Source organism: Rhagoletis pomonella, unplaced genomic scaffold (assembly GCF_013731165.1).
Source record: "Rhagoletis pomonella isolate Grant_MI unplaced genomic scaffold, Rhpom_1.0 Rhpom_scaffold_00009, whole genome shotgun sequence".
Lineage (NCBI taxonomy): Eukaryota > Metazoa > Arthropoda > Insecta > Diptera > Tephritidae > Rhagoletis > Rhagoletis pomonella.
The window spans coordinates 28,099,328-28,111,461 of record NW_023458563.1 but is presented as its reverse complement, the minus strand read 5'-3'; the positions used below and the strand labels follow the sequence as shown (position 1 = coordinate 28,111,461).

Genomic DNA, 12,134 nt, shown 5'->3' with positions numbered 1-12,134 from the left:
CAGTTACAATTTCGAGAAAGTAGAGAATTTCGTTTACTTGGGAACCAGCATTAACACCGATAATAATGTCAGCATTGAAATCCAACGTAGAATCACTCTTGCCAACAAGTGCTACTTTGGACTGAGTAGGCAATTCAGGAGTAAAGTCCTCTCTCGACGTACGAAAACCACGCTCTATAAGTCACTCATCATGCCCGTGCTGGTATATGGCGCAGAAGCATGGACAATGACAACATCCGATGAGGCGGCTCTTGGGGTGTTTGAGAGAAAGATTTTGCGGAAGATTTACGGTCCTTTACGCGTTGGCGCCGGCGAGTACCGCAGACGATGGAACGATGAGCTGTATGAGCTTTACAACGATATGGGCATAGTGCAGCGAATTAAAATACAGCGGCTCCGCTGGCTTGGTCATGTCGTTCGAATGGACACCGACGCTCCAGCTCTGAAAGTATTCAACTCGGAACCCGCTGGTGGTAGCAGAGGAAGAGGGAGGCCTCCACTGCGATGGAAAGATCAGGTGGAGAAGGACTTGGCTTCACTTGGCGTTTCCAATTGGCGTCCGTTGGCACAGAGGAGAAACGACTGGCGTGCTTTGCTGAACTCGGCCAAAATCGCTTGGGCGGTTACAGCGCCAAAAAAGAAGAAGAAGATGTATATATTTAGTAACACTATTAATTTGGCATTTTGATATAAGATAAGTCTTTCATGATATGCATTATAACGCCACCGGTAAGGGGATCCCATGGGCAAATTTTAAAAATTTTGAACTGAAAACGTCGCAGGGTATTTTTCAATGTTTAGCTTGTAGTGTCGAAAAGTGTTAATAGTGTATATCCTGCATTATATAAAAAAAATATGGTTTTTCCCCATTTCACATCCATGCTATCTCTTAACCAAAGTTTCCGGACTAATTATGTACCAGGATTTTATAAGTAGTTACTCAGATCTCCCAAGTAAAAAAATTAAGTTTTTCCGAAGTTTCTACGCAGGAACTTCTTCATATTGCCAAATCCCTAACTACCAGAAGAAGTCACTTCAGCACCATTTTCTTATGACTTTCTTGTGAATGTTTTATGTTTTTGTAGCAACAACAGAACATTCATCCTGTTAGTTCTTATCTGTTGTTAGCTTTTTTTAGGCTCGTTACTACTTCGGTTCCTACCACACACCCACTTTTGGATGTTATTTAGATTGGTCCTAATATACAATAACACTTTACTTTTCTCATTTCATGCTTAGTTCGAGGGATGCTGCAAGGCTTATTCCCGCCTTGAAAACCTCAAAACCCATCTGCGATCGCACACAGGTGAGAAGCCGTACACCTGCGAGTACCCCGGCTGCAGCAAAGCCTTCAGTAATGCGAGCGATCGAGCCAAGCACCAGAATCGGACACACAGTAATGAGGTAGGTGGAGCGATGCTGTACACACTAACATATTAGTTTTCCCTTGAATTTATCTTGACATAATGTCACTAACACTCATTTTTAAAAAACGTAAAAAACTTCTATTTTGCAGAAACCGTACATCTGCAAGGCGCCAGGCTGCACCAAGCGCTACACCGATCCTAGTTCACTGCGCAAGCATGTGAAAACGGTGCACGGTGCCGACTTTTATGCGAGCAAGAAGCACAAAGGTTCCTCGAACGAGGACGGCAACGGCGGCATAGACGGACACGGCATTGGCAGCGTGCATGGCACCAGTGGATTGAAGTCGTCAATACATTCACAACTTCAAAATCATCCTCAAATTGACTCCAGCCCACGCAGCGATGACATGCATTCTGGCAAGGCTAATAGCATATCCAGCCCGAGCATCAAATCGGAATCAGATGCGAATTCGCCCGAGCATAGCCCAAACGTCACTGATGGACACCAGTTGGCACTACAAACGTCACAGTTAAAATTGGCTGGCAATATGCGTGACACCGAAAATGCCAGCGCTGGTTTCGGACCTGATGAGTTTCAATTAAGTAATGCTGCAGCACTGGATGAAGGCTGGGAATACGATGAGGACCTAGAAGTGGCGGACTTGCCGTACGTTTTGCGCGCCATGGTCAGCATTGGTAGCAGCGCCAACACCGGCAACAGCGGTTGCGGTGGCGAAAATCATGGAGTTGGTGGGGGTGGTGGCGCCAGTGGCATGCTCGGCGGTGCTTTGCCACGCCAGCGTCTGCGGGGCCGACTGCAGGCGAAAGGTATAAATTTGGGATCAGCAATGCTATCGAATATACCTGAGGCACGCAGAAACGTTGGAATCGGTATCGGCGAACTGAATCAAAGGATTAACAACTTGAAAATGGAACCCACCCCTTCTCCGATGTCGCCTCCAAACACCGAATACATATCCAAAATGTCGCCACCGAGCAATCATATCACCGAGTTGCACACGCGTCTACACCAGCAACAAATCATGAGACGGGATAGTCAAAATTCAAATGCCAGCACCTACTATTGCAGCATGCAGAGTAGGCGCAGCAGCCAATCATCTCAGGTGTCTTCCATATCTACTATGAGACCTTCATATAATACAGGTTCTCTCTATGATCCCATTTCACCTGGTTGCTCACGTCGTTCCAGTCAACTGTCGAATGTCACCTCGGGCGTCTTGGGTGGCGGCGGTGGAGGCAGCGCTGGTAACTTCAATGCCAATGTTAACGCCAATTCTAACCCCAATGGCGACGCCGACGGTAATTGCGGTTTCAATGATAACTGCTATAGAAAGCCGCTGGTATTCAACAATATGGGTACTGTTGAAGCGGGCACTGATAGCTCATCGCGCGGCGGTACGTTAAAGATGAGTGAAAGCAGCGTAAACAGCAACAGTTTGCCGCCCCCACCATCATCACACCTGATATCGTCACACTTACAGCGCCTCCAATACGCCAACTACCAACACAAAGCTCTTCTTCGGGACCGCGGTCGCAGCTCTATACCAAACATGCCTTTCCCACATACTCCGGAACAAAAATCCAATTCGAATGGAATCGATTCGTATACATCAAACAAGACATTGCTAGGGCCCGCAAGGCGTCGTCAATCAGAGCCTGTTCGCACAGAATGCGATCGGTATGCACCTTCGTCTCCAACATCGCTGTTGCCGGTTCCATACAAAATACGTGGTAGTACCAGCTGCCCGCCCAACGGCATAGGAATTGAAGACTGCCAAGCCAAAGCGAAACTCAACAGCTGCTCTGCGCGCAGTCGCGATGAGTCTATGGCTGCATACCGAGAGCACCATCCAAATGAAAGGGTCAACTTGGATGAGGTTGAAGAGGACGAGCTAATAGAGAACAAGCTGGTATTACCAGATGAAATGCTGATGTATTTGAATCAAGTAGCTGATAAACCAAATGTCAGTCAGCATCAGGAGTCTTCAACGCAGCAGCAGCCACCGCCACAACAACAGAAGGTACAAGGAAAGCCCCTAGAACCCAAACAACCAACAAAGGGCGCACCTGTCGGCAATGTTCCAACTGTCAATGAAGCCCACTCCAAATCGTCTACACCTCAAATCGTAGGTTGTGCTGGGAAAAACGCGACATGTCATCTACCCTCGCCCATAATGTACCCTAATAGCCCTAACATGGTTGAACCAAGCCCATCTACTTTGGACCAAATAATGTCCCCACAGTCTGCATACGCGATGCCGGCTATAGACATCCCCCATTCCCGTCCCAACCTGAACGCCCAAGCAGCAACTTCCCCTTACGATTTTTATCGCGCCCAGCCACAATCAGTCGAGGTACGGGATATGGACTATGACTGCAGGTTCCAGGTAGCATGCCAGCACCAACAACATCAACAACAGCAGCCATGTAACCACCATCCACTGGCCACAAATTATATCCGTACCGAGAGCGTTGGAATCTGTCCAACACAGCCACACCACAATCAGCAGCCATACCAACAGCAACGACGACAACAACAACAGCATCTTCATCAGCAACAACAACAACAATCAAACTCAGCCATTTGTGTCGATTCATCAATGACCAGTTTGCCCGATATCAAAGCAGACAATATGATTAAAGTCTGCAGCGAACAAGTTGCTACACCGGTTTCTTTTTCTGTGGCCACGAACAGCAACCTCTTATACCGAGTTCCATTGTCTACAGCGCAAACTTTGCACCAACACCAACAGCAGCAATTGCAAGAACCAATTGCGTCGACATTGAGTGGACCAGTGAAAAAGCTAGCTGCTGCTGAAATACAATGTGGCGATATAAGTCAATCACAAATGTCGCCCGCATTGGAAGCGCACCACCAACCAGCCTCCGCAACAAAGTCAACAATAGTACCAGCCAAAAGTACAAAAGACACACAACCGACAGTAACCACCACAACCATGAGTGTGCAATCAGTAGCAACCAATCAGACGATTCAGTTACCCCCACCACCAGCGGCAGTGGCAAATAGACATTTCTTCTGCAACGCACCAACCACAACAGCAATTGCGGCGGCATCTACCACAAACTTGCTTGAAGTTAGCGCCAATATCGGACGCATGTACGTGCCCAGCGATGGCGGTAGCATGCGTTTCGATACATATCAGCGGACACTCGAGTACGTGCAGAATTGCCAAAACTGGCTGGAGACCAACAACTCACCGACTGGCAACTGTAGCAGCGAACTCCGCGACTACGAGCAAAGCGCCCAGCAGGCCGTTAGCAGCTCCACACATCCTAACTCAAACATGATCATAAACGACATGACAACCTCGTTGAGTTCGCTGCTGGAGGAGAATCGATACTTTCAACTTCTGCAATAGATTGTGTAATAAAGATCGAGAACTATGTTACTTTCGCATTGTGGTAGTCATCAGACGCGATAGTTACAATTTAATCGTACAATGCGTAACGTATTCGCGCAGTTTTGACGTTTTCTCATTTCATCCCGTTCTTATTATCGCTTCCAATTTATCTTTTTTTCATCTTTCTGTCCTCAAGACTGGACGTCCAGACTTAACGCCCAGTTAAAAATTAAAATTCCATTTGCTCGGGATTAGCGCCCCGTTATTGTGGGATGCTTCATACAAACAATTCTTTGGCGCTTAACATCCAATTTAGGCATGGCTGTGAGCATGTGACAAGCGAAAGCATAACATCGTGCTTACAATGTGCACGTTTGGCCGGCACTGTACTAGAATATCATTCGCTTAGCTATGTAAATAAAAATAACCTAACCAAACATATTTTGCACCAGGGAAAAGGGAAGATTACCAAGGTCAAAAAGCTCAAACTGTTGGGTTTGAAAAAATTGCAATATGTATAACAAAACGTTGCAAGTTTTTATAAGTGTTCTATGTTTATATGCCTGATTAAATAATTAAAGGTTCGATAAACTGACAGTTGTCTCTCTCGCGCCACTCCCTTAGCAGTAGCATCGTCTTCTTTGCAAATTTACTTGAAAAAGTGCAGCTTACGTGTGAAATAGAAGCATACGTTTTTGTACATTTAACTGATCAAAACATAAATTTAACTCATGAAAACTTAAATTGTTTTTAAATTCGATGTTTACATACAATTCATAGTAGTTTCATTCTAGTTCTAAGCCCTTTTTTCAGTTTTTATACATATATGTAATACTCCTATAATGGCAGTAAGAGCTAGTACCGTCCGAAAACATTACAGTACAGATATATCAATAAACACGTACGAAAAAAAAGGAACACATACGTTTATAAATAAACATGTACACAAGACATCCACAAAAATGGCACTCACGTATACAACACATTCACAAAAACGGTACTAGAGTGTCTCGCTTTGATTTCGGAATCAGGGTGTCCAGATTGTTTAAAAAAAAGGCGCAATTTCTGAAAAAAAATCGCCAAAAATCGCCAATTTTTTTTAATAAAATTCATGAAATCGATTTAACAAATCTTTTATTTTAAAACTGAGATCTTGTTATAATATAGGCCCCTATTATGAGTTGCATTCGATTTTCGACTGTGGTCGAAAGTGCTGATCGAACGAATTTTCATTTCGTATTATGGCGCTCATTCGATGAAGAATAGCGCTATTGTGAATTTCGCTCGTTTAGGTTGTTCACAATAGTATATTTTTCGCCGCTGAAAAGTTTTGTTTACAAATCGAGCAAACTAAATAGTGTGTTTATACATATTTATGTAAATTTGTGCAAATTAAAATGATATTAAAAGGATAGCGAGTTTATAAAAACGTGGTAAAAATTAGTACAACGGAGTTCTGGTTGAACGATTCTTCAGACAATGAGAGCTTAGAAAACTGGCCAGGAGCAGAAAACGTTTAAGAGAGTTTAAGTATAGCCTTTCGGATATATTTTGACATACAATATATTTAAAAAATTTTGTGATCCAAATCTATTTAAAATATATTGAAACTATAAGCATCTCTATGATTTTGTTCTCAGAGATCGTGCCAAATGAGTATTGAGATTTTCTTTCACAAGTAAAACCAACCCTTCCGAGCTTGTGTTTAGTATTCACGACGTTGGAACTGCATACAATTAACAAAAATTGTTTAAAATTAGTGTCTATCCGCCAAAAAGTAAGAAAACAAATGCAACATCATACATTTTTCACAATTTTCTAACACTTCGCTACACCATCGAAAGCAAAATTCTGTTCGACAGAAACTTCGATACTCAACGAAAATTTCGACACGGTTGCACAGCTCATAATACGAATTTCTCTTTCGATCTTCGATAACCAGCGAAGATCGAAAATCGAATGCAACTCATAATAAGGGACGAATATAACACCTTCAGAGGGTAATAATAAATAACACAAATCACTTATATAATAGTGATGTACAAACAATTTCTTTAAAAATACGCAAACTTTTTAAAAATATTTGTTTCAACACATGTTGCAATAGGACTGCGCAATTATTAAATTTATTATAACTCATATTAATGGATCAATCGCACAATCCCCTTTCAAGAGCTCGGCGCTAAAAATAAAATAAAAACCTATAGTAAGGGTAGTTCAGCTATTTCCACAATTTGTTGTTGTCATTTATTGAGCTTTCAACCTTGATAACATACTGTTTGATATTGGAAACGTTTTGCAGCAGAAACTATTAGCCTTCATATAACACTTTATTCGAACTATTGAATTAAGGCTTTCCAACCTCATCCTATTTCGAATCTTAGTTTTTGTTGAATTCATTACGGAAAAAACGCGCTCAACAAAGCATTTCGGTGCGGCAAGGATAATATTTAATATGAATTTACTTATATTTCCAAACATTTTATTGCCTGTTGTGGTTTTCACTCATAAGCAATTATCCAAAATTCTTCAGAGTCGGATGGAATGCTTCTGAGAAAGTTATTCCATGAGAAATTTAAAATATTTAAATATTCAGTTTCCGCTGCTTTTCTTCTTCAAAGTCAAATAATGAGTTGACAGGTCCCTGAAAATCGCCCTCTTGTGATTCACACACTTTTCTGGTGACAAAATCAAAGCTTTTTTAAAAGTATTTAATTGACTAGGTAAACGTTTCAAAAGTTCTTCGATTATAGGGTGATTAAACATTTTTGACAGTCTTTTAATATGCTTCTTAAGTCAAGTTCTTAAGTCAAGTTAACCACGCAGTTCATTAGCCTCTTCTGTAAATAATCGTGGAAAACTTAGCTTTGTATATTTTCATAATTGAAAAAAATTTATTTGAAGGGAAAAAATCGTCAAAAATCGCCAATGGCGATATCCTAAATTTTTACGCGCAAATATCTAAAAAAAAACGCCAAATTGGCGCGAAATCGCCAAATCTGGACACTCTGTTCGGAATGCTTACACATTGAGAAGTTAGCTTAGTGCCAATGTAGAAATATTACATATATGTTTTTATACCACTAATTACCACATAAATTACATAATTCTCGTAGATATCTTAATATTTCGTTTAAAAGGCCAAATTTCCTGCAAATACATTAGAATTTACAAAAGGAAATTCCCTACTAATTGACTACTTTGCATACTTTTCTACTAACATTTTCGCACCCCTTTCTCCATCCTTCGTATATGCAACCTTTTGTAATTGAGTGTCAAACCGCGGCTGTCAATAATTATCCTTCCTTTTATTAATGAATCGTGGTTTATATATATGTGAGTGCAAAAATTATTAAAGAACCAATATTCTGTCAAGAATATTTTACATGCGCCGCGTAGATTAGTAAATTTCTGAGAAAAAATTTTGTTTCGTAAAAAATAAATATTATTTAATAGCACAAATTCAAACTGTAGAAGCCAAATAATACCTTCATTTACTTTTCCTTTTATATGCAGAGCGGAAAAAAAATTGTAATGCTCCTGATCATAGAAATTTTTTAATATGCTATACTTATTATATATCTGCAAATCGTAGCGTTGCGAACGTTACTTCGTACTTTTTTTAATTTTTTGTCGGAAATAATTTCCAAGTTAAAAAACTTGTATGGTGTAAGGAAAGTTTAAAGCAGTAGTTATGAAAACAAAGTAGTGGAAATTTGAATTTAAATTAATAGCGGTGTATTTGCTCTCGAAGGTTTTGTTCGGACGTTACTCGTAATTATGATATCGCACACCTAGATCTAAGGTGATATCAACAAAAAAAAGTTTAGGCGATTTTTTTGCATAAATAAATTCATAGGACTTACATCCTATTAATGGAAATACCCGGGAAATTGTGTATTGCCAAAAGACCCTGAAAGCTTTAATTTATTTTGCTTTGGCATAATTTATTTGAAGTAGATTTCTCAATTTCTCCGATTTGAAATTTTATACTTTTAAATTTTATATATGTATGTATGTAAATATTCTTGTTTTGTGAAATCGGACTTAGAATTTACCTGCGGTTATATGAGAGTAGAAAAACTATAGGGGCCCATTTTTATTTTACTTTCTTGGTTTTAATTTTTTTTATGGCTATTCGAATGGTATTATCAGCTTTTCCATGTCTGTATACATAAATACATACATGTATACAAACTATTGAAGGTACGAATGAAGTTCTAGGGAGGTAAATAGATTGTATGTAAGAGATCGATTCGCTTTTTAACAATAATGCTTTTGGTATGTATGTACATGCATATACATGGTCATTCCACAGCCTTAGCCAATCAGACTTATCTCCATTTCCATATGAATAAATCATTCCCTTAATTTAATAGGCAAAAACAAATTGTTTTTTTTTTGTTCTGCTTTTTAACCGCCATATCAGAAACGACTGAGGATTTTTGCAAAATGGAGAACCCTCATGCAAAATGTATAAAAAGATTAAAAAAGCTCCGCATGCCGGCAAAAAACTGTCCTTCAACGGCTATAAGCGCTTCTTGATCGTCATTGACTTAAAACTACTATATGAGTAACATTCTATTTTATTTCTAAGTCACTGTAAGTTGGTAATGCTACGCACTGGCGGAATGCTATTTTGCAATGAAGGTCGTCCTCCAAGCTTGAATATTTGTCAAAAATTTGCGCCAAAAACTATGCCGCTAAGAGTTGCCTGTATTTGACTACATTTGTTGTGCATTTTTAAAGCGCCTAAAATTAAATGTTTGCAACATAATTTTAGTCGTAGCTCTTTAGACAAATATTCAAGCTTGACAATTTATCAATTGCACAGAATTCGGAGGTTAGTTTACCTGAAACCTGTGGTCGCTGGTTACAGTAGCGGAATCAGGCGGTTTTAAAAATGTATGTTTTTATGGTTAGTATTGTAGGGTTACACGATCAAATTTCTAACAACTTACTTAAAAAACCAAAATAAATTTGAAAATACCAATTTAGTGATTTGTGGAAGCAATTTGAGGGACTATTTCACGTTCTCATCAATCATATTTAAGGGAAATAAGAAAGCGAGGAAATCTAAAACTTGGCCATGCGGCATTAACCAACATAAAATAAAAGCAAAGAGCTGACGGGGCTGAAATACGTATAAGTAGTATTTTATGATATGTATGTAAATCATGTCTTTGCTATGTAGAAAAATATTAATGATTATTTTTCGTCCTCGCAAGCAAACATCTCAACATCAACATCTCAGTACTTCAAGTGACACCGCTTAACATAATCGTTCGATTCGATATGTTTTTATGATATGTTTTTAGATTAGACTGGATGGTACGAAAAATCGGGCAATTTTGGGTATTGCGTAATTCGCCATCGGCTACCTTTACAAGTATCGGGAACTTAGTTGTAAAAATGTTGATACTTTTTTATTCTATTTTTACGAGATGATTACTATTAATAGATACTTTTTTCCCACAAAGCACTTTATTATTTGAAAATAGCTAATTTTATCGCGCGCCCCAAAATCTTTAATCAAAAAATTTTAATGGAAACTTTTGATAGAGTATGCATTGTCGTAATGACACGGTTATCCCAACTGATACCCAAAATGAAATAAATACATGGACCAGAACCTGGACTGTTTAAAATTTAATTAAAGACTTCATTATATATATATGTAAATATAACTTTGCATATGTATGTATGTACATTAGGGTGGCCCCAAGATAGTGACGTCGAAATTTTAAGGCTCCCTCACCCCCTAGGATTTTTCTATATCAAAAAAATTACCCTTTTTAAATCAATATTTAGAAGTCGCTCAAACCGCTCAAAATTTCCCATGCATTTTGTATGAGGAAAAACGATTATTCGTAGAAATGATATAGAATCCTTGAAAATCTATATTTTTCAGTCGGGAAACTCTGTAGGGGTGGGAGCATTAAAATTCCGACTTTACTTTTTAAAATGCATTTTTGGACCACACTAATGTACGTGCTCTTAAGCAAGGCTGCCAACTTGGCTCAAACCGTGCCATTTTTGGCCCTTTTACTTCTAATGACACTTAATTTTTCAATTTGGCACAAAGTGCCAAAATAGCACTTTGAAAAATAGTAATATTTCAATACATTTTTGTGAAATCCTTTGCATGCAGTTTTTGCTCTCATCTTATCATGTTTATCTTATTTTGGCACTTCTTTATCCTCAATATGGCATTTCATAGCTAAGAATAGTTGGCAGCCCTGCTCATAGGAAATCGATAAAAAGTCGATAAAGCAGACCGCCGTCAATTTTTAACAGGCAGTGGAGAAAACGGCCCTTAAATAGTATAATTTAGTTTATACTTTAAACTAAACTGTCAAACTTTTTTTATCGACATTCTGGTGTTATTACTTGTTCAATGTGCTTATGTAGCTTTTTAACTGCCCTATTCCTATGCCAATGACAAAACCCATCGCATATCAATTAATTAAGCTTCTGCGCCTAAAAAATACCCCAAAAAGTTGGTTTTAAGCGCTCTAGTATTGGCAATCTCTCGTTTAAATTGTGTCATGTTAATTGCTTAAAAACTAAAGCAATAGATTAACCAGCATATATGCATTATAAATTGTGATAGGTAATTTTATGTTATTTCACTTCACTTTATTTTTATTTTTATTTTTGTTATTACATTCCATTTATGTTTTCAACTATTTATCTATAGTTAGTATAATTTTTAATTGTATCTTATTTAAATTGATTTTGTCACTTTATTTATTATATTTTAATTAATCTTTGTTTGTACCTAGTTCTTTATACCCGAGCGCACTTGTGCACAAGGGTATATTAATTTTGTTCACATAACGGTTGTTTGTAACAGCCAAAACGAATCGAGATAGATATAGACAAATGTATACATAAATGATCAGGATGAAAAAAGAAATTGATTAAGCCATGTCTGTCTGTCCGTAGTCTGTCCGTCTGTCCGTCCGCCCGTGTACACGATAACTCGAGCAAAAATTGAGATATCTCAACGAAATTTGGTATGTAGGTTTCCCTTAATCCAAGGTAGGTTGGTGTTGAAAATGGGCGAAATCGGACTTTAACCACGCCCACTTCCCATATAACGGTAATTTCCAGAAATACGAAAACTGCGATATTTTAGTAACTACTGAAGATAATTCACTCAAAATTGATATTTACATTAATTTTTAGACAAAAAATAAGAATATTATAAATTTTTGGAAAAGGGGCGCAGCCACGCCCACTTATGGTTACATGTGTATATCTTGGTAACCGCTGCACCAATTTCTTCCAAATTTGGCACAGTTGTTGGCCTTCGTACAACATACCAAATGGCGGAAAATTTTTAAAATCGCTCAATAACCACGCCTACTTCCCATATAAC

General features: G+C 38.6%; 1 protein-coding gene across 10 annotated transcripts in view; it reads left to right on the top strand.

The window, feature by feature from the left end:
* The window catches only part of LOC118745690 (transcriptional activator cubitus interruptus), a 214,784-nt gene extending 209,153 nt beyond the window's left edge, over positions 1–5,631 (top strand). For all 10 annotated transcript variants that reach the window (XM_036479283.1, XM_036479281.1, XM_036479280.1 and 7 more), the window contains 2 exons: positions 1,240–1,404; positions 1,517–5,631. In XM_036479283.1, the coding sequence (XP_036335176.1) occupies positions 1,240–1,404; positions 1,517–4,768 (3,417 nt within the window). In that variant the 3' untranslated portion in view covers positions 4,769–5,631. The remainder of the gene's footprint in view (positions 1–1,239; positions 1,405–1,516) is intronic.
* Positions 5,632–12,134: the final 6,503 nt, after the last annotated feature.